General features: G+C 36.0%; 1 protein-coding gene across 1 annotated transcript; it reads left to right on the forward strand.

The window, feature by feature from the left end:
• The first annotated feature begins 1,884 nt into the window (after positions 1–1,884).
• Positions 1,885–25,239, forward strand: LOC131061248 (uncharacterized). The gene is made up of 8 exons (XM_057994813.2): positions 1,885–2,551; positions 4,392–4,858; positions 6,960–7,098; positions 7,253–7,306; positions 7,531–7,622; positions 23,994–24,220; positions 24,323–24,499; positions 24,600–25,239. The coding sequence occupies exons 1-8, from the start codon at positions 2,153–2,155 to the stop codon at positions 24,695–24,697; spliced, it is 1,653 nt and encodes a 550-aa protein (XP_057850796.1). The 5' UTR covers positions 1,885–2,152; the 3' UTR covers positions 24,698–25,239.
• Positions 25,240–27,935: the final 2,696 nt, after the last annotated feature.

The following is a 27,935-nucleotide window of genomic DNA, read 5'->3' on the forward strand; positions in this document are numbered from 1 at the left end:
TTTCAACTCTTTCTTGAGCGTGCATTAAAATCTCAAGTTGCTCCTTCTCCGCCTACAAAGATAGGTGTTGTGCCTTCATTGATTGAGTCTCTTATTCCTATTAAGCGGGATAATTTATCTAATTGTCTCCTTGGTTGGGATTCCTATTTGACAAACATTGCTTCATTGTCTGTGAAGTCTCACATTTCATATTTCAGAGACACATTCGAGGGTTTATCTCTCCTATTTGATGATAGTTGTGATGCACCTATTGTCACATCTTATTTGCCTTTGGAGCTTGTTCAATATCAGTTTTCAGTGGTTCCTTGTTTGTCATCTTCTACTCTAATTGGGTATGCACCTGATTGGTTCATGGCACCATCTTCCAAGGTCTTGATGACACATGAGTAGATTTGAAAGACATCATCACCCTCCATTTGGATTTCCCTTCCTACCAATTCTTATCTAGAATGGGAAGCATTCTTGCATTTGTAGTTGGTTTATCTTCTTCCCAAGGGGAAAAATGCTTTTTGTAGACATTGGACTATGTTTTTTCTTCAAGAACTCACCATTTTTGCAAGACATTATACATTACGGGGGTGCTATGTAGTCTCTCCCTTTCCTTCCTATGGAGAAATACTTGATTGTATATACATAATGTATGCAGTTATTGAGGGGTATCATTGAATCCTCCATGCATCATCTTGTTATTTTATTTTCTCTCTTTTGGAGAGGAGTTTTGTCCCATTATATTTTCTCCTTTTCTCTATTTGTGAGAGTTGCATTGGTTTGTACACGAGTATCCAATAAGGCCCCTTTTTTGTCGAGACTCATTCATGCATGCATTTTGCATTTATATTATCTCTTTATCTTATCCCTAAATTAATCTAAAGGGGGGGGATGGGTGTTAGAGTAATTTCAAGACAATTATCAAATTATTTATTAATTAGGTCCTTTAATTGCTTTTCACTTAAGCTAAACTTAGGTGCTTTTTATTACCTAAAGTTTGATTTTCTAACATTAGTTCTAGATGTAGTTGAGCTTAATTTAGCTCCTACTTTGTACTGCTTTAGTTCTCCTAATTTAAGCATTAGGTTTTGCACCTAGGGTTTCATTCATCCTTTACAAGGATTCATTCATTGCAATTGCATCTCCAACACCAATTGCAATAATACATAATTCTCTAGTTGTTATAGAACATATAATATTTGCTTGACCTCTTTTGTATGATAGGTGTTTTGCTTGTTGGTGATTCTTGGCTCTTGTGGTTGATCATCAACTTCTACAGCTTGATCCTCTCGCTAGGGCTAGGGCTAGGGCTTTAGAGGAGATGACGAAAGCCTTGCTTCTCCAAAATGAATTTACTTCCCAATTGGCCTTCTGGTTCCGAAACCGCCCATCTATAGGATTACTCTTCCTCTACTCCCAAGATGTCTATCTTGCCCATCTGTAGGATTACTCTTCCTCCACTCCCAAGATGTCTATCTTTGCCTTGTCATTTGTTTACCTTTGTTAACACCCCTGTTACTTACACCTAGAGGGATTGTGTTCGCACCTGTGACAAAGATGGGTGTTTCTAAAGACAAATTTCTGCACTTATAGATGTTGACTCTGCCCTACCTACATGAGTGTGCCATCTTGCTCACAACATTCTTTTGATAATATTAAATTATTATTACAATTAAATAACATTTTAAAATTTTTTATCCTTACATTAAATATTTATTATTAATTATCATAATATCAATTTTACTACTAATCATCTCAACTTTTATAATTATTTGGTCTTAGATTAATTATGCTTGGACAAACTAAACAAAAATTATTTCTCCTTTTATCTTCGCCATCACCAATACAAAGGTGAAGATGCCAAATTTATGCCAACCGCAAGTTGACCAGATGATCCGCTCGTGAGTTTGGTTACCCACTCCTGCCTTCTAAAAAACCAACCAACCAGCGAAGGTCCCACCCATGGGAAAGCCGGAAGTTGCTAAACGGCCCCGTGAACTGCCGTCACCTGCCGTGACTGTCCCACGGCTGCCGTCGACGGCTATCGTTAAACCTTAAAAGAGCTGATCCCCTGCCTCTAACGTCGTCCACGGCTTCCGTCTTCTCCTACAAACCCTAGAGGACGAAACCCTAGAAACCCCTGGTTATACGCAGGCACAATTGTATGGCCTGCGAAGATGATTTTGTTATGCTGGACACAGCCCAAGCAGCGACGCACAGTCATGCACACCATCACCATCAACATCAACATGCTCATTCCCATCCCCATCCGCAGCCCTTTCCTGCAGTAGCGCAGTTCCACAAACCCCACGGTCACATTGATCCACACGCGCTCAACAGCGTGGAAAGCCGCAAGAAGATCGCTGGCGAGGATGAAGATTACAGTGATGCCGCCTTCTGCTCGCATGGGGATCCCAAATGCTCGCCTGATTTTGCCCCAGACATGGGGGCTCCACATCACCACCATCATCACCATCACCACGACTGTTTTGCCGAGGATGGCTTTCGAACCTGCGATCAGGAGCCCTCCAAGCGCTGCACCACGGCCGGGGCAGTCAAGCGGGTACTGAAAATCGGCTCTGTTTTGCACTTTTGACTAGGGTTTCTGTCTGTAGAATTTTAGTACTGTTTTTGGATGTCTTTTGGCTGAATTGTAACGATTTCTTTCAAAATTGAACTTTTGACTAAATTATCAAAAACTTAGCTCTATAAAATTTTATTGTCTTTTTCAGTTCTCAATTGGCCTAATTTTGATATTTTTTTCTAAAATTAAGCTCTTCGCTTTGGCAATTTGCAAGGTTTGAAGCCAAGTTTTTATGTACGAAGAATTCACGGATTTGGCAAATTTACAGACTTTGGATCTAAGATTAATGCAGGAAGACATTTCAAAATAAAGTAACAAACGCTGTCACCTAGAAACATTTGTAAAACATTATGATATTTTTAACATCTGTGAACTCTCAATTTTATTCAATTCGAATCGGGAAGAGTTATGAGGCCTCAATTAACCTTTTTCCAAATAGTTTTGTAAGTCAAACTCTTAACTTCCTACTGAGGGAGACCTACGAGGCCTCGCTTTCCCACTCCCTTACACACGTGGGCTTTTTGTTCCAGGATGTCTGAAACTCGGTTCCCTCACACAGCGAAGCCGTAGCTCAATCATTAGACCACAACACGGCAGACTACAAGATATAAATTTTTAGCAAATAAAGTTTTCATTTTAAATGTACACAAATTTGTCAAATCTGCCGAAAAAGGTATCATTTAAAAAGCAAAGAGCATTAATTGATTTCACTAAAATATACATATTTGCAGAAATGTTTCCATGACGAAGGCAAATAGAGTTTTAGATTCACTAAACTTTAACTTAATTTGCTATAAAGTTAAGTGAACAGACTTTGAGATTTGATTGTGTGCAAGTTTTTAATAATCAATGTTTCGGATCACCCTCCGTGATCTATCATCAGGATGAATAAGAGTTCAAGGAGATGATAATGATGGATCACGGAGTGTGATCCGAAACGTTGATAATTAAAAACTTGCACACAATCAAATCCAGAAGTCTGTTCACTTAATTATCATGGATTGTGGAAATCTGATAGAATTGATTGCTATAAAGTGTTGATGAAAAATGTTACTGAAATAATGAGATTTGTAAAACTACACGTGAATTTGCCATTTACATAAAAAATATTCACACATTTTTTTTATAACAAAAAAAAGGAAGCATGACACTGATGTAGTTATAGATAGAATGTTCATTACGGCAACCAGACCTATAAGAGAACCAGAAATTCTACAGCACTATAAACATGGCAGTTATAGAGACTTTCAGAAGTGAAAAACCAAAACCATATGCCAATAAATTTATTTAGAGGCTTGCTGAATTTATTTATATAATTTAAACATCATATATAAGTCCGACAGTAACAAAAACGCAACATATAGTACTTATCTGCACACTTTAAAATAATGTTTAAATTGATGAAAATCATCAATCCATTTTGCCAAAAAGCCAACTTGAATGCCAAAAATGTCATAACATGTATACAAATGATTAGATTTGCCAATAAATTTTAGTAGAAAGTACACAAAGTTGGTGGACTTACTGAAAAGTTTTCAATATAAAAATAAGCAAAATTACAGGATATTCCTTATTATGCATACATTCACCAAAAATAATATAAAATATACACCATGTTATTAGCTTCGTAAAAAATGTTACTATATAAAATGTACGCGTGCTCTAAAATTTGCCAAAACGTACATCTAGTTCACAGAAAAATTCTACATTATCTTCTCAATATCATTTTTTTTAATTGATTTGTCAGCCACTTGGTACTTGTCAAACTATTTCCATCCCTCAAAGATTTTCCTTTAATAACCTGAGATGGGTTGTGCAGGGGAAGCGCAAGGACTCTTCCCGTGAGGAATTGAGTGATGGTGGAACTTATTATCACAGGAAAACCAAATCCTCTGGTGGTGGGGATTATAAGAAAGATAGAGAAGAATGGAGTGATACAGCCATTGGATGCTTATTGGATGCATATACTGAGAAATATGTGCAGCTCAACAGGGGAAATTTACGTGGCCGAGATTGGGAGGAGGTTGCACTTGTTGTCAGTGAGCGTTGTGAGAGGCAGAAATCAGCTAAGAGCATTGAGCAGTGTAAGAATAAGGTGGATAATTTGAAGAAGAGGTATAAGTCTGAGAGGCACAGGTTGAGTAGTGGGTCTTCTGCTGTTAGCCATTGGCCTTGGTATAAAAAAATGGATCAGATTGTTGGGTCTTCGGTTACCAAGGCTGTTTCAGATGAAGATAAGTCAATGAGTGGTGCTGGGGCTATAATTATGGCAAGGCCTACCAAGAGGTAATGGTAACCTTTTTACTTTGATGACTGTGAACATGTGCCTGAGAGTTTGATTTTTTTTACTGTTTAATTTTACATTATTGCATGGTTTTGAAATTATTCTGAAAGATTTCTTCGTGGTATTTATAATGAATGTTAATGTTTTCACTATGTAATTGATTTCTTTATAAGATCATATTTTATTAGAAATACGACGTTCAACCCACATTTGGCTATTTGTAGACACTACCAAAATTAATGATTGTAGATTTTTACAATGTATACTTATTTTTCAGGTTATCTGAATCAACTATGTAAAAGTATCAGGTCAATATTTCTTGGGTCACCATCATGGTATTTTATCTATGTTATCGAATTGGTCTGCAAACTGCCTAGAAATAGGTATAGTACTTTTCAAGTACTGATTTGAAATTGGGTTTATTTTCATCCCAGAATCACCTGTGGGTACAGTTTTTTGGTTCCATAATTGTCCATATGTACTGATTTTTTGTCCCGTAATTGCTTGGGGTTATTGATTTTTGTTCTCGGAATTGCCCATGTGTGTTTGGGGATGTACTTGAATGATTTTGAGATAAAAATTGGCACCGAGCAATTCCACAGGGCACCTACTATTTTTTCACTTAAAATAAAACTTTTCTAGCCCTCAAGTTTGACTTTTCAACTTGAAAACCTAACCTTGAACCCCAAGTTGATCCACAAAACAACTCAAAAGTACAAAAACAAACATATTTTCCTCATTTTGAAAACAAAACATATAAACCAAATATACATTCCTTACTTTCATACTTATTTGTCATTGCACATATAGAACTAAAGATTGATCACTGAAGGTTCCAAATAAGTTGGATTGCTATTCCACGTGTTTCATTTATTTTATTTTATTTTTATTTTATTTTATTTTATTCCTTCAGTGAATTATTTATCTTATTTTGTGTTCCATTCTCTTATGTTCAAACGAGTTGGGGTATTTTTTGTTTTTGTTTTTATATGATCGGAATGTGTTGTTTTCTAGAATTGTTGCTACAATGATAGTTAATTCTAGCTCTATAGGCAAACTCAACTTCAAAACAAACTCAATTTCACACTTATGGAAGTGTGACATGATAGAGCAAGTTTCAGGTATTACGATGCATTAACCAAATATACTCTCTTGCCTATGTTCCTACTTTTGTATAGCAAAATGGATGCTGACAAATGACATTTAAATTTTTTGTTGTGTTTTTAAAATTTAATTGACTTTTTCTAGGCTGCTAGGGATGCCTTGATGTCTTTGGGATGGTCAAGGTGCCAAGGCAGTCTAAAGGACAATGGGCATTCTTGGATGTTCCTTGAGAACGGAGACACCTAACATTGTGGGGTACATCTTGGGAATGAATCCTTGTTGGGCCCCCCATGCCTGGGATGGTGGGGGAATATTTTATTCATATCTCACTATCCTTGTGATGTCTGAGGTACTAGGTTTGAGGCTAGGGACACATCCCCATGAACCCTTGATAATTTCAACAACAGAATTGCCCTAAGGCCGACAAAGTGTTTTTGGACATCCTTCCAAGAGGGAGATATTCTTGCGTATTGAGAGCATATCAAGAAGAGCTCCCTATTGGGGACCATGTGTTTAGGAAGGTGGGGGAACATCTTATCAACATCTCAGCATCCCTAGGATGTTCGAGGCACTAGTGGGCTAGGGACACATTCCAATGGACCCCCAGTAATTCTGACAACACAATTGCTTTGTACAAGTAATCTGAAAATTTAATTTTAGGACCACTAAACTATTCCATAAATATAATTTGGTAGTTGCTAGAAATGTTGAACTATATTGTTTCTCTTTGCAGTCCAGTTGGTTGATTTGGTTAGGCACTTATTTGAGAATAGATCTCTCTCTTATAGTAGCGGTTAGGCACTTATTTGAGAATAGATCTCTCTCTTATAGTAGCAATCAGCTTCTGGAATTACTTCATCAAATTCATACCTATTAATGTAAAATTGAACAGAAAATATTTGATTATCTTAATGCGATCATTTGACACCGAAATGTAGATGATAAGCTTATTATTTGTGCCTGTTAAATATGTGTTGATAACTTCATTCCTCCATGCAGGTTTGCTGCAGCAACTTCTCCGGGTGGTCTTTCTAACAATTTAAAAACTAAAACTCTATCAGTTCCAAGATGGCGTAGAGTGCTACTCAAAATAAGTGGAACAGCTTTAGCCGGGAATGCACAAAATGTTGATCCAAAGGTAGCAATCTTTCATGTTTGAATTCTAAAAATCATTTTTTTATGGAATCTGACTGCTTTCATTCTATGGTTGCTCACCAAATAACCTTGGTATATCGGTTTGGCGATCTTTTGAAACTAAACAGAAATTGGAATCTCATGTCCCCTTCTTGTAGGTGACAATGTTAATAGCCAGAGAAATTGCAGCTGTTAATCGCCTTGGTGTAGAGGTATTTCACTGTTTCAATCTGTGCAGATTCTCCAATCAAATCTCCCATGATTGAGGGAATCTATCTTTGTGAGTAACCATGTTAGATGCATATTGCGTAGAAGCATATGCATGTGCAGTCCTGTATCTTATTCCTTTAATGCCAACAAAGACTCAATGATAAAGCATTTTTTGTGTGATATTGGTTTGATGACTTGAAACATTGTAACTTATGGTCCTTGTCAGGTTGCAATAATTGTAGGAGGTCGAAACTTCTTCTGTGGATCTTCATGGGTGGGATCTACTGGTCTAGACAGAGCTTCTGCGGATCAGATAGGGTGATGTAAAATTGCCTTCCATTCTTTGTGTTTGATTGTGCTTCTCAGATCATAATCATATATATTATAACTGATTTTCCTATATTTGTTAAATGGATGTTGGTCAAATTTTGTGGTTTATTATTCAACTTTTATTATATTTGGCTTTGACATGTATTATAATCTTCCTAATAAAGTTGTCAAGAAAATTAAAAAATAATATTTTATTGGCAGCTTGTCTGCCTTTTACGGGACATTTTGTGTTTTATTATCATACTTAATTAAATTTTGCTTTCCCATGAATTATGATTTTCTTAATAAAGGTGTCAAGAAAATTAAAAAATAATATTTTGTTGGCAACTTGTCGTTTTTTTGACAGGACATATTATTCATCTTGTCTTTCTTGTTTAGGTTGTAGGACCAAGAATCATATATAGACCATTCCTAGTGAGTGTTAGGCATAGGCTGAACTTGTAAGCATGAGTATGAAGCTCCTTTATAAAGTTATTAAGCAAATCTTCCATGGAGATAATATTGATGTTACTCATTGGTATATTTTTCCACCAGAAGATGATTCATGACCATGAAAGTTGAGCTTATGATCTATACTAGAATGCATGTCCTTAAAGGATAGTTTAATCATGTTTTGTAACAAGTTCAAATATATTATTTTATAGTTTTTATGTTTGGTTATATTGGTTTATGCTGCTGTGCATTTGCCTTTATTGCATGGCTAAATACAGTTTAAGTGTTCTCAGTCTATGCATACGGATGTTTTTTTACAATTGTGATTTGGCTGTCTATTTATCCGCTTGCTACATTATTCTCTCAAGAATCTCATGTTTTGCTTCATGATGTATTTTAATAGATAAAATTTCTTAAACTTGATTCATCTAACTAGTAATTTATTATATTAAATTTTGTAGTTGTACCTGTTGTCTAAGTCACCAGGTTCGAATTCGAATTCGAAGTTCGACAGCTTTTGAAATTCAAATGAAGTTCGATGCGGAAAAAATTCGAAATGTATAAAATTCGAATTAAATTCACCATATGTAATTTTTTAAATTTTTTAATAAATATATGTAATATATCTATAAATATTAAATAAGCAACATTATTAAATAATAAACCTAAAAAAATATTAAATAAACAACATTATAAACATTAAATAAACAACATTATAAACATTATAAATAAATAATAAACCTAAAAAAATATTAAATAAACAACATTATTAAATAAATAATAATAAAATTTATAATAAACATTATTAAATTGTTTATAAAAATATTAAACCTAAAAAAAATAAAAAAAATATATAATATAAAATTACAAACTATTAATATAAAATTATAAATTTTTAAACATTATAAACATTATAAATAAATAATAAACCTAAAAAAATTTAATTATAATGTTGTTTAATTAATAAACCTAAAATTAAAAAAAAACAAAACAGAGAAGCTGAAGCCTACCTGTGCAGCAATGGCGGTGGCCCGTGTGGAGGTCAACCGTGGGTGACGTCGGGTCAGGGTAGCAATGGCGGTGGCCCGTGTGCAGGTCAACCGTGGGCGACGTCGAGTCGGGGTAGCAATGGCCGTGGCTCGTGGCTGCAACTCCGTCCGTGGCGGGTAGCAATGGCCGTGGCTGCAACTCCGTCCGTGGCAGGTAGCAATGGCCGTGGCTGCAACTCCGTCCGTGGCGGGTAGCAATGGCCGTCGCTGCAATTCCGTCCGTGGCGGGTAGCAATGGCGACTGGAACTAGTGTGTGGTGTCCGTGACTGCAACTCTGTCCATGGCCGCCCGTATTTATAAAACAAACCCGACGAAACCCTAAAACACGCAAAAAAAACGTTTTTCGCCAGCCCTAATTTTTTATTTGAATTTATTCGAATTTAATCGAATTTTTAGGGAATGTTTCAAGTTCGGCGAATTTCGAACTTCAAGGTTCAAATTCGGCCGAACCTGGTGACTTAGCCTGTTGTGTGTACTTTGAGGCAAGTGATTTAGATACTATGTGTAATTGTCATACTTGTGCTTGACATTCCTGTGATATATGTTCTCTCTAGAATCTCATGTTTTGCTTCATGATGTGATGTGTCCCTGGCCTAAAAACCCCCATCCCAGTCCCAGGGACGTTTCGGGGACTTGGGGACGGCCAGGGGACATTTCCACCCGTCCCCAAATTGCCAAGAATTTAGAGGGGATGTACCTGAAACAGAGGGACGTCTGCCCTAGCTGTGGGGGACGTCCATACATCTCGGAGGCGGCTGGGGACGGCTGGGACGTCCCCAATCCGTCTCGGGGACGGCAAGACATCGCCCACATCTAAGACTATTAAAAAATATAAAAAAAATAAAAAATGTCGTATTTTCAATTTTCTGATATGGGCCCCTATTAATTCAAATTGTTATTAAAAAAATTAAAAGGCAACATTAATTAAATTTTAAATTTATTAAAATTTAATTCATATCAAACCTTTTAATTAATTCATATTATAAATAAAAAATATTAAATTGTTAAATTAATTGTTAAACATTTTAAAATTTAAAATTAAGAAATAATAAATTATAAATAGGAAATCAAAATAATAAAATACTAATTCATTAGTACTATTTTGATTTTCATATCGTAATTGACAATGAAACTATATGGCAGCAGTGTAGCCTTTGGGCATTTTGACATTTTGTATGCCATTTCTTTAATATCTATTATGATATGCATATTGACAATGTGAATGAATTGAAATTCTGAATTATGAATGCATAATTGCATATCGAGTATTGACAATGTTGTATGTTCAGAATTTACATTCTGAAATGTTTTCATAGTATAATACACATGCTATATCCATGTTTTCATATGAATATAATGTATATATGCATGCTTTATCCATGTTTTCATATGAACATTTAGAATTTTCCTATATATTTTAAATTTTCCCTATATTTTATAATGCTATACCCCCGCCATCCCCAAATTTGGCAAAAAAAATTGCCGTCCCGGAAACACGTTCCGCTGTCCCCTACTGTCCCTGCCCCGGAAACTCGGGGTAACATAGAAAATTTCTTAAGGTTGATCCATCTAATTAGTAATTTATTATAATTAAAAGTCATTTGTACCTGACGTGGATGCTTTGAGGCAAGTGAATCAGATACTATGTGTAATTGTCATACTTGTGCTTGAAATTATTGTGAGTAATGCTTGCCTATGTTTGAACCGTCTCTATGTACTTTAGGTAGTTCTGTTCCATCAAGTATCCTATGATCCATACTTGCTGATTATTGGTTTTCGGCCAATGCTCAAGATGCTCAACAACATTGGTGTTATACCTGGAAGTGTGGTAACTATTGTATAATTTAAATGGCCTAGAGCAATTCTGGTAACTGAGTAACAACAGACCCATATATGCACTGGTTATGGCTAACTAAAAATCTGAGATGCAGAAAAAGTATTGTAGATCCATAGTTGAGATAGTTGACTAATAGTAACTGAAGGTCCATATTTGAGCTCTTCAGAAGTATCGTATAATTTAAATGGCCTAGAGCAATTCTGGTAACTGAGTAACAACAGACCCATATATGCACTGGTTATGGCTAACTAAAAATCTGAGATGTAGAAAAAGTATTGTAGATCGATAGTTGAGATACTTGACTAATAGTAACTGAAGGTCCATATTTAAGCTCTTTAGAAGTATTGAAAATTGACCATTTGTAAAGGTAGAAAATGGGGTTCACTATTGGGAAAGGGGTTGAACACAGATTGGAATTTATTTACCTGTTTTTAGTTGAAAATGATTTTGGAATGATATTAATTGAAGACAAGAACTAGGGTTTTTTGTATTGACATTTGATAAAGAATTGAATTATGGATTTGTGAGTATTTTTTGGTGTGAATGGGGTACATTACCTAATCGGTTCCCATCTAGGTTCTATTAACACTCAGTTAGGCTTACTTAGGGAACATTTACGTCATTTTTTTTATCTCATGTCATGGGATTGTGACACTTATCATAATCTTATTTTGTCCTATCTTTTGTATTTTTGGTATGGTTTTTATAGTCTATACTTCTTAAAAAACAGGTTATGGGATAGTTAGTAGTACAGTTTGTGGATCAACATGCTAGAATGAATGGTTCTTCTATGTTGATGTTGGCGTCAACAAAAGGTACAAGTTATGATTTTTTCTCTTTGCATACACTATTGGATTTGTTTCTTCCCAAGGGGTGAAATGTTTGTTGTTTACCAAATTTGGACAATCTTTAGCATTCATAGTTGGCATAGGAGTTGCTTCTTTGTGAAGGGGATTTATACTTTTACTCTTTCACTCCTTTGGGGGAACATAGATTGTATATACGTGATGGATGTAGTCCTTGGGGGGTCATGTTGCGTTCTTCCACCACTTGTACATGTTTGTGTTCATGTTTATTCTTTTTTGGAGAGGGATTTTTTCCTACATGTTTTCTTCCTATACTCCATTTGTGAGAGATCTTTTGTAAATGGGTAACCTAACAAGGTCTTGTTGCTAGGACACATCTTTGTGTGTTTGCATTTGTTTTTCCCTCCCTAAATTGCACATAAGGAGGGGTGTTGGTTTGAATAAGGTGTATTATGTAGCTAATTCCCATCTAGGTCCAATTTACACTTAGTTTAGTTTTCACAAGGCACATTTAGGTCACCAAACTTTTGTGTTTCATATCATATGATTGTGACTCTTACAATAATTTTCTGTTGTCCTATTTTTTACCTTGCCTATATAAGCAATGTTCTTCTTGTTCATTATGTAGAGGTCACTTTATTAAAATTGTATCTTGTATTCATTGTATAATTTAGCATTCATTTCTTGCTATTATCTTGTGGAAGGTTGTTTTTGATTTTGCAAGTGATCTTGGCTGCTATTGAGTTATTCTTACATTTGCTTTATTGCAAATTATGAAGTATTTAAATATTTTGTTTATTGGCTTGAAATGTTGGTTTCATGACTAAAAACCAACACCTATGCTTTCCTGTGTACAAATCAAGTTGCAATGCCTTCAAGATTAAATACATGATGGGATATGACTGAAGATGACTGAAAATTGGGTAAAAACGATGGAAAAATAGCAATTGGTTGTGGTTACAAACTTACAAGGCAAATGATTCTGTCTAATATTATGTTTTCAACTTCTTTTGACCTTGTTATTATTGAAATAGGGCGCATTTATAGGGTAATAATGAGCATATGAAGATTTAAGCTAGCATAGGAGGTGAAATGAAGGGTTTGGGAAAGAGAAAACATAATGATAGAGATGTTAGGTGATTAAATCTGTACAAGTGACTTAGACAAAATGGTTTGCTTATTGCAGGGGATGATTTTGTAATTGCTGCAGTACTCATAATGATAGTTTTCATAAAAGAACAATGATTGCAAAATGGGTGTAGTGGTTACATGAATGGTGTTTGTAACAAACTAATGGTTTCATTAAAATCAAGGTAAATGTAAGCATACAAGACTCAAAAAGAGGGGAAAGACATGAAGATTCTAAATGGCTATGAAGCATGTTGGAAAGGGTTTAGGAGGTTTTAATTGATGATGCTTTTCTTAAAGGCTAGAAGTGGTTACAAATTTTTTTTCCCTTTAGGCTTTTGAGAACATTAGTCATTATTGGACTTTTTGGATACTTACAATGCCAGAAACAACAATAACATCCACTAAATTTTGCCAATAAGGAGATCTAAAAAATGAGTATTCTAAGTTTTGAAAAAACATACATTTTAAATTCAAAAGAAATAGATATTGGTGATAGTTGCTTCCAATGTCCGCAATTTTCTTTTGTTGTCATGGCTTCACCAAAGCTTTTAGGGTTTTCACTTGACAAAGCCATTGCAAATGCCATTGGGGATTGTGTTAAGGACAAATCCTTTCCCGTTATTCCAGGGGTCCCTAGTTAAAATCAAGAATCTCCCAAGGAAATCCGTAGAGTGGAGACAAAATGTTCTAGTGGCACGAAGTGATTGGAAGTAGCTATTTCCGATCGTCCCAAATTCTTTGCAGATGTTGTTGTTGAGGAACAATGATCTTGAATATTGAGAATGTTGTATTCTTCAAGAAATCCTAGGTTTCTAATGATAAGTTAAAAAACTCTTATTCTTAAACCTTGCCTATTCTGGTTTCTGGGGATGAAGTTTTAGAGTGTGAAGAATACTTCTCTGAAGTGGTTTTGATTGGTCACTTCAATTGTTGAGGGCCAAGCAATGCAAATCTGCACATGTGGCTATCAAGTAATTTGCAGCCTTATATGGAAAATGATTTGGAAATCTATTTGTGTGTGCAAATTTTTCTATTTCAGATTTTGAGTCCTCCAAAGATCACAATTTTATTCTGAACAATAAATTTTTGGTTTGGGATGTTTCTCTCATTTGGTCAAATTGTGGGATTCCAATTTCAAAACCCTAACATAATTTTTTAAGGTGATGTCTTGTTGGGTCAAGATTTCTAACCATCTTCTTTAATTTTGAATCAACATGTGTTTTGAAGCTATTTGAAATTCTTTGGGGAGATTCCTTTCAAGAGATTCTACAACTTTTGCTTTTATGCATGCTAGCTATGCCTGCATTCTTGTGGGATATTGACCGATTGTGGAAGCAACTCTTGGAGTATGAGAGCTTCCTTTTTTATGCAAAAGATGTTAGGAAATGAGACATGTGGTGGTTAATTGCCCAAGTTTTAGATGCAAATCGGTCAATCTCGAATTTATGGTGGAAGGGAGCCCTTCTTCAAAATTTCATTGCTCTAGGATTGTTGTTGGAACCTTGCATTTCACCAAAGCCTATGCAAGTAGCTACAAATTCTTCTCAGTCCTAGCTTTGGGCTTCCCCCTTAATCGCTCTTCAAGGAAGACAAATGAGAATTGACTAGTGAAGAATCTTGCCACAACGAGATGTATGGAAGTCTTCTGATCCTTCTACCTAGCTTGTAGCAAGGATCATTGCAAAGACTATTAGAATGGATAACAACTCTTTGGCATTATTTGTGGGGCGGTAGCTTTCCTTCTATTGTCCCCATTACACCTCATCAATCTTTGTTAAAGAATTGTAGCCCTAGGGAGATACAATTGTGTTCGGTTCAGCACAAACCCAACCTAGAAGGGGTGGACTGAAAATCTCCAACCACACAACTTATCACTTTTTGTTTGTCTCTATTCTAGCCCATGCTCTCAACCAATGTTTGGAAACCTAGAGAAGTGTGTGGTACAACATAGGAGTCCAATCCTGATCAACAAACTAAAGAAATGACTGTTTAAATGCTCAGATCGGGAGGAAAGATTTCTAAATGATGGTTTTTATCTCCTTTTCTTTTATTTTTATTTTTGGGTTTGTATTTGTGTTAGCAGGTTCGGATATATGTTTCCTTGCTCATGGTATAAAGATTTCTTCGTTGGAGCTCCCCTATTTATGAGTCCAAAGCACATATTTTCATAATCTGAATTTTATTAGAATGGGAATCAGTCCTTACCCCACTTCACCTATCAAAAAATAAATTAAAATTTCAAGACATAAATAGATCAAAATCAGATATTAAAACAAAAAATAAAAACAGACTAGCTGACCACTTACAACGGAATTGAGCATTAGAACAAAAAATCTCCAACCATACTCCTTGTTGCTAGGTGTTTGTCTCTATATTCCAATCTTTGCCCTCAAGTGATGATTTGTTAGCAATATATGATTCTAATCTTGATTTGCAAACTCCAAGGCCAACACTAGTGCTTAAAGTCATAGTGAATGGAGGAAGTTTAAAACTAGGAGTGTCTACTTCGCTCAAGGCTGCCATCTCTTCTTTTCACCTCCTAGATATGGAACTATAGGGCCAACACTAGTGCTTGAACTCTCAGTCAATGGAGGAAGTTTAGAATCAAGAGTGTCTACTTTGTGCATGGTTGCCATCTCTTCTTCATGCCTCTTTCTAAGATTCCTTTCAAAGGTTTTGGACAAAGTTTGAACCTCTTGCGCAACTTTAGATGGGACTTGTCTACACAAATGTCTTTTCAAGTATTTGGGTACTGTGTAATGCCTTCCCCACTAATTTTGGTTTGTAATGATTGCAAACCACTTCCCTTTTATTAGCACTTAAGGTGGCATGTTTCCAAGAAGGTTCCTTTTTCATCGACATCAACATTATGCCATGCACCATTTTTTTGTTAGTAGTCTGTGGATAAAAAGTAGAACAATTGATAAAGGGAAGAATGAAAAGAGTTTATTCTCTTCATTTTTCTTTCCATTTTGTTTCTTGTTCCGTAACTGAAAGTGGAAAAATGTAAAACGGAATGGTAAATTAAAAAAGAAATTAAAAAGCTAAAGTTGAAAAGAAAGACACAACTTCAAAGCCTTCAAATTTGCTGCTCCAAATGGATTGTGGGCTGCTCTGCAAATGTAACCTTCGATCACCGTTGCTTCCACTTTCTGTTGGATGTGTTTTTCTGAGAACTCTTGTTGCTTTGTATGATGTTTTTATCTTTTTGTTTTGTTTGAAGTCATGTCCTTTTCCTTATCTTATGCTTAAGTTTTAGATTTATTTTTTTTAGGGCTTAGAATTAGAGTTTTTGGGTTTTTTTTGTGCTTTTTTTTGTGGACTGCAGTAGCATCAGTCTATGTATGAGACTCAAAAAGGTTTGTCAAAAACTCACTGTCTTTGCAATTGGTGTGCAGGCCTGGTTTAGTCCTACTCAACCCAGGACTAGCCAAGTTGCTGGGTAATTGTCAAATCTTGTGACTATGGTCACGACTCCTTACTTTGTAACTTTGATTGATTAAACATTGAATATATGTCATGCTCCATACTGTGATTATCTGATATTCAGATTGATTATGGGGATCAATGGAGTGTCATTGCATACTCAGCAAATTTTAAATTTCAGCTTCTCTTAGTTTGTTTAAGTAATTTTTAATATATATATATATATATAAATATATATTTTATAAATTTAAATATTAATGTTTTTTATATTATTTTAATAGCTGTCTAGTCTACCTCCACACTGTGATTATCTGATATTCAGATTGATTATGGGGATCAATGGAGTGTTATCGCATATTCAACAAATTGCAATTTCTAATTACATTTTTTAAATTTCAGCTTCTCTTAGTTTGTTTAAGTTATTTTTAATTTATATATATTTTATAAATTTAAATATTAATGTTTTTATATTATTTTAATAGCTGTCTAGTCTACCTCCTTTCCTTAAAATCCAGAACTTTTGACATACCCAAAAGCCCATCTCCCTGTCCTTGAAACTTGGAGAAACACTGCTGCTAGTAAAATTGTTCTCCATTGGTTCCCATTCTCGAAACAAATATTCCCCCTACTCTCTAATGTACTTGCAATAACATTTGAATTTTGTTTTGAATTTTGTTTTGAATTTGAATCTCATCGTCTAGCTCAATATTCTGTGTAGTTGTAGAGGGCTCTATGCCATATAGTGGCTTTCTAACACCTTTACATTAGAGGCCCTTTGCCTGACAATATGATTGCAACAGCATTTGTATTGTCTGTTTTTAGATCTTGTTGTCTGACTCCACCTTCTCTATGTAGCTATAAAGGCCTAGGATTTGCCATTGTTGGAAATATTGTTGTCATTGTTGTCAAAGGACTATTGCTGCCATCATATTGCTTCTGTCAAAGGAGAATCATTATAGATATCATATGCAAAGGAGAATTAAACAAAGTGGGAAATATTTATTGTATTCAAAGTCATAAATGTAACCTTAATGGGCCAACCCATATTGCCTCAGTTTGGTGCCCAATTTATGGTGCTCATATTTGGGAATTAAAAATCACCCTTCTTTAGTGAATTTAAAATTAAAAAAGAATATTTTGCATATGGCTGACCTCCTCGAGGAAGAAGTAAACAAGAAATCAATGCAATATCCTTCTAAATACAAGCAGATTTTTAGAGCAGAATAAATATCAATCAGCAGATCTTATGGAGCAGATGGGAAGAAAGTGCAAACAGATTTGAAGAAGTTGCAAGCTGATTTTATGTAGCAGATTTGAAAAAGTTACAAGAAGATTTTATGAAGGTCAACCATTGAAGAGGCTATATTAAGAAGATGAAAGTTTTATTCATTTGGAGGTTGGTTCATCTTAATAGAAGAGATTGGTGTCTCCTACTAAATTGATGCTTAGTGGTGGGGATTGGTGTCTCCAGTGGGTTGGTGCCTATAAAGATTTGTAAGAGAATTTTCATTGCTGGTTGGATTTGGATAATAGATTCAGCAGTCTTTCTCCATGGCTTTCTCCCGAAAGGTTTTTCACGTAAATCTTGTCTCTCTTAGTTGGCAGATCTTGTGTGATTACTATTTTTGTAGTCGTTTACTTTTAAATAAGTAAAAGTTTATCTTATACTGATTCACCCCCCCTTACCTCTCAGTATAAGTGTGTGTGCTCATCAGCCATTACCACTCACTATTAATTGTCTTCTTTGTCCCATCTGTGGCCTTTTAAAGGCCAGCCCATAGGGTCTTGTCTTCATCTACAAAATGAAGAACTTTTATCAAAGACTCTGAGAGGTGTGCCAGATTTTCTCTTTCCTTGATATATAGCCTTAATTATAGATTTAAAACTCACAAGGTGCCACTGCACCCAAGTTACGTATCGGTGGGCAAGTTTCAGCAAGTTGTAGGCTGGAACTCACCACAAGAAGCACTAAGCATGTCCATGCTGAAAACTCACCGAATGCCAATTTTTGCCAAGTGAATGTTTTTTACATTTTAATTATTTTTCAAATTGCCAAGTGGCCAGGTCTGATTCAAATTTGGTTCTGCTGAGTCGCGAATTTTAAGACTATGGCCTTACTTCCTCATCTGGCCTGCCTATGACTTAATAAAGCAGGCCATAGGGAGCTGTCACAATCCAAAAAATGAGTAACCTTAATCAAATGCTATGACAAGTGTACCATTTCATCAGTTGATCTCCATAACAACTTATCAAGAGCATACATAAAAACATCTTTCTGGATAGCTGTCCAATCTTTGCTAATAAGCATTCTAATAGATTTTCCTTTTTTCTCATTAGGCGTCGCAAAAAATTGCAGTTTGTGCCAAATTATGTAATGCAGGTTGCACAAGGTCCTCTTTTCAGTGTGCCTCCTTAACAAGTATTGGACTCATGGATGGTTGCAGTTGCACCTAGTTATGGTCTTTCCTTCCTTACAAGGCATAGTTTAACTTGTTTCATTGATGTCTTCCAGCATCAGATCTATTGAGGGTGTCATGCAAGGAATCCAAAAAGCTGTGGAATGCTCTTCTATAAGAATTCTTCATCCAGCCATGTAATTTGCAGCATTGTCCTTTTATGTACCCACCTTCAACACAATGCCTAAAATAATACACACAGCGCTTTGTTTTTTTACCCGAAACATCAATTAAATGCAAAATCTAGCACTACCCATGTTGAAGACAAGATAGACATCAATGTTTCTTTCTTTGCATTCACCCTCTTAGACTTTCATATGGAGGGGCCTTGAAACCTGCATATCAAGCAACTATGGTGTCAACTTTTAATCACAGTTTGCCATTATGAAGAGCAAGGCACATAGTTGTTACGCCAGAAATGTGTAATGTCCCCAATTTTAGCCGCTAGGCTAATAGGTGATATAAGGAGGAATTAATTAAATTAATTTCTTATATAGTCATTAAAATAAATTAATTATTAAAAGTGACTTTATATATAATTAATTTAATTAAAAAGTGACTTAAATATAAAAATTAAAAATAATTAAAAGTCACTTAAATAATATTAAATAATAAAGTGTACCTACCCTCTTCTAGAAGGAACCTCGTAAAGGGTGATGAAAAAGGATAAATAGAAGAGGATGTTAGAGGATCAGAAGATGGGAGATTGATTTGGTTATAATGACATGACTGATGTGTGTCATTGGTGGAATCTTTGAGGATGCAAACCTTCAGCAGATTGGGTAGAAGGGCTGGACAAAACCCTAGTTCTTCATTTGGAGTAGGTTAGTGACGGAATCTACATTGGTGTCTAATTTGTGAAGTCTTCTCTAGAAGACAATTTGCATTAGAGTGGGAGACATTTTCAGTCTTCCAATTTGAGCTTATTGAGGAAGTTGATTGCAGCCATGGTGACTATATTGAAGAATTTTCAGAGTTGGCAAATGGATCATCATTGTTAATCAAAATCATTCTAGAAGGAGAGGCCGATTTCTATAGGAGGAATATCATAGTGCTATCACATGCTGATTGGTGACAATTTTGAAGTCTGAAGCAAGTTCGAGGCTCAGGGCCATAACCCCGATTTTATTCATATCTCATTACTGAAGCATCAAAGGCTCATTAGAAAGGTAACAATTTATTTGAAAGACTGAGGCGATTCCTCATGGTATTTTGAAGAGTTTGGGTGATAGATTGATATATTTTCAGTGCTTGATCAGATCTGCCCTGTGCACCAAGAACTCTTCGATTTGGGCTGTAACTTCATGATTTGGCTTTGGGTTCCATCAATGAGTATAGCGCCTCCCTCTAGGATTGAGGATGACCAGTATAGGAGGTGATTGGGGGCACTTGGATGCAGATTTCATTGTCTTCTCAGACCTGTCAGTCACAGCAGCAGGGGCGACATGAGACAGGGTTCAATCTTGCACATTGGAGACACTTTGCTAGTAGATATTGCTTAATTCTTCATTGCTTCATTGGGCGATTTCTTCCAGGTGCATTTGGCATTAGAATCTTTATGTATTTGTCAGTTATTCATGAATTGATGACTGTCATAAGTCTTCAGACCATTCTAAAAATTAGACATTAATAATAGTCATTGTGTTGCTCATAAAGCTGTCTATGTGATGTCTTTTGATCATCTTAAGTAATAAGAAAGGAAGGAGAATTGATTGCATCATCATACATAATCTTTCCGAGGGCGCATGATAACTGTTTGTCATAATGTCATTTAGCTGGACATGCACATTTGTGAGTTTAGCTTGTTATGGATCATTATAAATCTGTTATGTATTGCATATTGGATTATCACACCTTCATTGCAGCCACTAGAAGTTGTTCACTTATGTGAAAAGTATGATTGTTCACCTCCAAACCAAACTGAAATTTTCTGAGACAACATATCAGCAAGACATAAACTTGGTATCGGCAGATTGAACAGACAATTGTTTGCATGATATTCCCTGTTTTCAGTCATCATTTGGACAGGGGATATTACAAAATGTCATCAATTGTCAATTGTCTGTCTCATTGATTCCATCCAATGCTTTAAGAATAGTATTTGTATGGATATTACCTTAGTCACAAAGTTCATGTTCCTGTTTGAGTTCGGCGAAGGAAAAATTCAAATCAAATTCATCAATGATAGAATTTGAAAGACAAATTGTGATTAAGTTCGAATAATATCAACCTAAATTTATGTATTATTTTATTATGATATTAAAATACTTATTCCATATTATATTATTATTTAATATATTAAATATTTATATTAAAATGAAAATTCTAAAACCAAAAACTAAAACCTTTTAAGTAAATCTGACAATACATGCTATGTAAAACTGCACTTAATAGAAAAAAAGAAAAAAGAAAACTAAATGGAAAAAATATCATACAATTGTTTATTCTCCTTGAAAATTAGTTCAAAGCTACCGTTGAGAGACATGAGAGAAAAGTAAAAACTTAATGAAGAATCCAAACATGACTTTTTGGATTTTGACTGATTGTGCAAGGGGCAATCAAAAGAAAGAAAAGAAAAACAAACACCTTAGTTCTATAACTAACAATAACCAATCAATAATTGCATTGAAGAATCTAATGGCCACAAATTCAAGATTTAATTAGGTACAGATAGCTGATGCACTGCCTATATACCCAATGGCCAGCAGCGGGCACAGATTGCAAGGCAATCACTACAAATAAACTGCAATTAGTTTGAAAAACTCATAAGAGGTGCAGAATTTCAATTGATTGCATTCAGGCCCCAAGGCATCACAAAGTCCACCTTCAGAGAAATTGCTCACAGGGGAGGCATTAAAGCATATAAACAGCCTCGTCTATGGAGAAATGCAAATGCATGGGGTTTGAAGATTTTGGAGTAGCACAACTGCACTGAAATTATATAGCACATAAGCAAATTGAGGATCTGTTATCTGAAAAACAACTGGAATTTCTGCATGGTGAAACAACAATTTTTAAGGGTTTTTAATAGAATCTTCAGCTTTTTTATGAATGAATATTATAGATGAATTGAAATGAAATTTTAGGGATTGTAATGGTATTTGCCCAATTTCAAACTTTTTGGTCGGTATGCAGTGGATAATGTGACATAGGGATAAAAAATGACTACAGGCTGGGTGAGGTATTGGGAATAGCAGAAGTGCCTTAAATTCAAGTCTTAGTCATGTTAGGTGATGGATCAGGGGAAAGCATCCCCCCAGACCCTAGTCTCAGAGGTAGTTTCTTTCTTATAGTCCTTTTCAGAAAACCCTCTGTTTCTAAGTCTAGGGCTGAATGGGAATGGTCTCCCTTTGTCCTGTCATTTCCCCTGACAAACTAATTCAACACTAAACACAGATAGTGCTTACAGTGGAAAGCTTTGCAGAAATCATAAAACTGAATTTCTGGTATACTTTTGTTGGCATTAGTTTGTCACTGATGTCAATAGAGAGATGTGGACAGGGTTTTTCAGAGGACAAGTAATATCATCTCTGCAACAAGACAGGTACATTTGTTCATAAAGGAGAGTTAAGATTCTTCTTGGTTGAATGGAAATGCAAATGAATGTTGCTCTACACCTTTTATGTTCTACATAGTTCACATGTCCAGTTGAGGTATTGGATTTGTTGTTTGATCTCTGTATTATGTTTATTCTCTTTCAAATTGGAGTAGATGCTTTTGTTGTCAGTGAGGCATATATGCTATTGTTGCCAGTGAGGTACAAACTGTAATCAGTGAGATTTTTGGCCAGTGAGGTCTAATTGAATTCATTTGCACAGTGGTTTTTTACCCTTCCAGGGTTTTCTACTCAACACCTGTGTTATGTGATGTGCATGTATGATTCTTCTGGCCTATGGATTGATATATGTCTCTATGCTGTTGTTTTGTGTTTATAGACTGATATATGTCCTTGTGTCATTGGTTTTAGGCATTTGCTTGTTACATGAATCGATTTTTATTGACCACTGATTCACCCCTGCTCTTAGTGGTCTGGGGTATTCCAACAGCTTTATGATCCAGGCGTTTCATTTCCAGAGGCTTTTGGAATTTGGTTTTGAATTAAGAAAACATGTGAATAAAGCACATAATTAGACTGCTGGAGGAAACAGATTCCCAAATGCTTGTGACCCTACTAATGTCAAATGCTTAGGAAGTTGGCAGACACACCTGTTCAATGCTGACATTGTTAATATTTTCGACAGTTTTCAATTATAAGCATCATGTATTAGCCAAAGAAAGAAAAGAAAGAAGCATTCACCATGGTCAAACATGCTTCAGTAAGCCTCACCCATTGTATCGAGGATAGCAGTAACTGGAATGTGGCAGACTAGAATTCTGGAAATTTGTAACCATATTTCCAGAACTGAAACCAAGAGATCAGTATAAAAGCAATCTGACTAAATTTTCTAAATGCATTCCAAACCAACCACCATTACTTCCTAAGATGTTATATTAGTCACTTTCTGATCTCAGGAACAGGAAACTGGTAGAAATTCTGAAAACTTGTTTTCTATCCTTGATGCTGAATTCCTTGGTGAAAATAAAAATTGCTCAGTATGCCTTGACAAGTTATCAAATGCATGTGGGTTTTTCTGAGAGTTGCATGCAGGTTTTGTCATGGAAATGGTAACTGCCATTATATGATGCTAATATTGTATGGTCTTTAAGGTTTGCATTGCATGGTGTTCGGGGGTTGGATTACATCTCAATAGAATAGAACAGTCTCTACAGGTTCACATGGCACCTAAAAGCAGGATACACTAGAATCTCAAGTAATAAGAACACGACTAACAGAAATGACTTGGACTTGTCTATGAGTCACGGGTTCAAACTCGCACTGTTCTACCATTATGGGTTTTGTGACATTTCAGTTCATAAATGGTTTGGAATTGATTGAAACCATGGATCATAAATGACTTTGTTTTGTTTGTCTTGCATTTGTGTTGATGCCTTCTTGTGTTTGCTTGCTTGTCTTCTTTATTCTTCTAAATTGTCAGTTTTCTTTTAGAGATGAAAATATCTGTGCAATAATATTTGTTTCAGTATGGGCATTGTAAAAGCATTGTTCTTAACATGTTATTGCTTTTACACTTCTTGATCTGCATCTATGTTAGCAGATGTAAGTGGTCCTTTCTATTTTAAAATATCTGCTAAGTCTAACAAGTTGATATATATCCCTCAGGATGATGGCAACAGTCATGAATTCCATAATTCTACAAGCATCCATGGAGAACTTAGGTGTTCAAACTCGTGTCCAGACAGCTTTCAAAATGGCCGAGGTTGCAGAACCATACATTAGACGTCGGGCAATCCGTCATCTTGAAAAAGGCAGAGTGGTCATATTTGGTGGAGGGACTGGAAATCCTTTCTTCAGTACCGATACAGCAGCTGCTCTCCGAGCTTCTGAGAGTATAATCTTCTCCCTTTTTAACTGCAAAAAACATTCGAGTACTTGGAGTTATATTTAAGTAGGAGGCTAAGGAATTTATTTAGAGCCTTTTGCTTTTGCAGTTAATGCTGAGGTAGTTCTGAAAGGAACAAATGTAGATGGGGTCTATGATTGTGATCCCAGAAAGAGCAATAATACTATAATTGACCACATATCATATAGGGACTTTGCTGCCAAAGGTCTTTCAACTGCAATGGACATAACAGCTATAACTCTGTGTGAAGAAAATTGCATTCCAGGTGAAATTAAATGGTTTTTTTCTTTCTGCATGCTTTTGACACATTTGATCTTACACATGGAAGGCTATTTGGCTTATTGTTGCTGATTTTTTGTATGCAGTTGTGGTGTTTAATTTGCACGAGCCAGGAAATATTTCAAGGGCTCTGAGTGGGGACCAAATTGGCACTCTCATTGACCAAATGGGAAAAATTGGCTAGTCCATGTTTTGCTAGAGATGGAACTGTAGTTGACAAAATGATTGAGATTGGCTACTCATGCTTCTTATACAAGAGATGGATCTTCAGTATGGGATATTTGTTCAATTTGAGAGGTTGCGAGTGTCACTGTCCGAGGAAATTCTGTGCCTTGATGAAACCATGAATTGACATGATTATTTCCCTTCACTAGAAACAAATGAATACTCCAAGTCATACCATCGTGGAGACACCAGGATTTCAGCAGGATGGCAACTTTCATCCAGATGGATGGCTATTAAGAAGTATGGAATTTGTAGGATTGAGATGGTCTCCTCAGAATTGGTGGTTCCCCAGTATGCAGCAGAGTATGAGGCCTCTTTGTATGTTATATTATATGCTAATTTTTTGGCTCACTAGAAAGAGTCACAGTGTTGACAGTGAATCAAATTATATTGTAAAAGAAACGACGCAGGTTGGGTTTTGTGATATATAGATTTTTTTCACAATAAATAATTGAAAAAACATCTTTTGTTCATAATAGAAAAATTACTTTATCTTGTTCATTAACATGACTTACCTAAGAAAATTGTATTTGTATTGTACAAGTTGAGATTTTAAGCCTTGTCACTACTTGCTAAACATTATATTAATTGGTTTTACCATTTTCCAAATTTGTTTTCACAAAATAGCAGACCACCTTTGAAGAAATAATCCATTTCATAGTTCACTAAGTGACTAGATATCCTATCTATACTTATCTCCCATTAGGGTCACAGCCCTTAGATGATCTCTTTATAACCTATCTCCCAAGCTATCTATTCGAGAACTCTGTTACCAGATTACACGCTTATCCCTCCGATATACTCTATCTCCAACAACCGAAATCTTGAAGAGTTGAGATGAAGTATCTGGTCCTTGTTGTGGCATGTCAAGATCTGCCTGGTCTATGCCAGTGTAGATGTATCCCTGGATGATGTCCTAGATGTTCCACTGGGAGGTGGTGGAGGAGGGGCTATGAGGGACACCTTCAACTTTTGTGTCCTCTGCTTTTCACATAATGCCTTACAGGCCTTAGTGGTTGCTTCTATGATTTCCATTTGGGCCTCTTGGGTTTCCTCTTGTTTATCCAGCAGCAACTTATCCAATCTCTACTTGTTCCAGAATTTGGTGCCTATTTTCTGCTTTAGCTTCTGCACCTGTGGTGGAGTCAAGTTTGGGGCTATGGTATCAATAGCTATCTTCTTTATGTTCTCTTCCTCATGTTGGGCTCGCGAGCTCCGGTTCTTGATTGTTGCTGCTAGTGGGTTGGGGAGATTTTGGATAAAATCCTCAACGGTATAGTTCTGGGCTATCATATAATAAATAAGGGCTCTTTCTATGGTATGCTTGTTAAGGATAGATGTGTGTGGTTAATCTGCAAGGGTTTTGGTGAAAGTTTGTGGGATAAAAAGGGTCTGATATAGGTGGTCCTCATCAAGGAGTGGAGGTGGAGCAGTGATTGAGATGGCCATGGGGATTGATCCTTCTAAGACCAGAGCTTCTTCTTCGCTACATCATGATGATGAGGATGGTGGGGGTTTAACTGCTTGTTGCTTCCTCTGGATTCTTTTCTCTGAGCTCATGCTGAGTAGGGCCTCAAATGCCTCCTTCGGTGCTATTATCTTTGTCGAGGTGGTGTCCAGCTTCCTCCTAACCAACCGGATTCCCTCTGCTTTAATGACTACCAGTTGTGCCTTCGAAGTTTGCAATCTTTTGGAACATCTCTGGTCTGTTGGCTTGGTCTCTTTTGCCTCTACTGTGTCTGACTTATTATTTTTCTTCTCTTCTTTTGCTGTTGCGTTCTTCTAAGCTAGGTAGTCAAAAAAAAATTGCAGTCTGTATGCAGGGCTCTGTCGGATCCTCTATATCCTCATCTAAAACTTTGAAGGGTAGGGGTGGAATCCATGAAGTGCGGGGCTCTAATGCATCCATTATTACAAAATCTGTATCTACATAAAAGTCTATGCTATCAATATACTTTTGTACAATTTGGTGGGAGAGTCGGTGTCTATCTTGCATCTTCTTTTGAAACATTTAAAATAGTCCCCAAATATTTGTATGTATGCATGAAGGTCTGGGAATACCCTAACATAATCTAGGATTTGGGCAGCTATCGATTTATTTGAGGTCCACTTCTTTTCACCAAATTGGCTTTAGCTGTCTAAGGAAATAGAATGTCAGACAAATCAATATGGTGCCATATCGGAATGGGTAGTTTGTCTTCTTCATCCAACTCTACATTCTCCAATAGTTCTTTCCTCGTAACATCACATAGCTTGAAATCTTTATGCCTAAGCACCAACTATCAAACATTGCTCCAATCAACTTCTCAACCTCTGTATTCTTCATGCTTCTCTTAGGAGGTAAGGCTCTTTCTCCCATCAACCTGGTGATTTCTTGAATGACCTCCTTAGTTGTTTAGTGAGGCTTGTCTAAGTACAGGAAGTTGGCAAGTAGCCTACTTAGAACCAAGTGGACCCATTCATGCTCTTGTATGAAATCTAGGAAATCTTTGAAGACATCGAGCTTCTTCTTTGCAACCCTTTGATATTGTTGCTTGTATTCATTATTTCTTTCCAGGAGCTAGCCTTAGGGTACCTCAAAGCTGCGGGTATGATTAATTTCTTCCAATGGAGCATGTATATATCTTTGGATATCCTCAAATGTATATAACATCTCCTAGCACCTTTGACAAAGCTCCATCTGGGTATGTTTGTAGAGCTTTGTTTGGGAACATAGAGAGAATAGGGCGAGGTTTAGCAGCAAAATCTATCAAGGTAGGAATTAGTAGGTGAAGCCATGGTCGATGGATGGAGCTAAAATAAAAGAATTGGATGCTAGGGTTTGTGTGGACAAGCTATGGAGCTAAAGGGCACAAGAGAATTCGAGTTGTATGAGAATCGTGAGCTAAAAGAGAGCAAGTGAAGTTTGTAGATAAGTCATGTAACCCTTTTATGATTGTTTTCAGCATTCATATGAAGTTTTGTAGCCGTTATCTCTTTGTCCTTGTTGTGTTTTGCCCATTAGCTGCTATGACTAGTCTTTTCCAGTCGTTAGCACCTACTAGCTTTTAGCATTTAATTTACACTGTTGTTACAATAAGTTACAATGGATGGTGCATCCTTTTTGTCTTATTCTCCAATGTCATGTCGAACCTTTCTAGGTTTTTGTGCCCTAGCAAAGTTGAATATTCCCTAGTTTGTACTTTGACTGTCTTATG

This window comes from Cryptomeria japonica, chromosome 11, assembly GCF_030272615.1.
Source record: "Cryptomeria japonica chromosome 11, Sugi_1.0, whole genome shotgun sequence".
Lineage (NCBI taxonomy): Eukaryota > Viridiplantae > Streptophyta > Pinopsida > Cupressales > Cupressaceae > Cryptomeria > Cryptomeria japonica.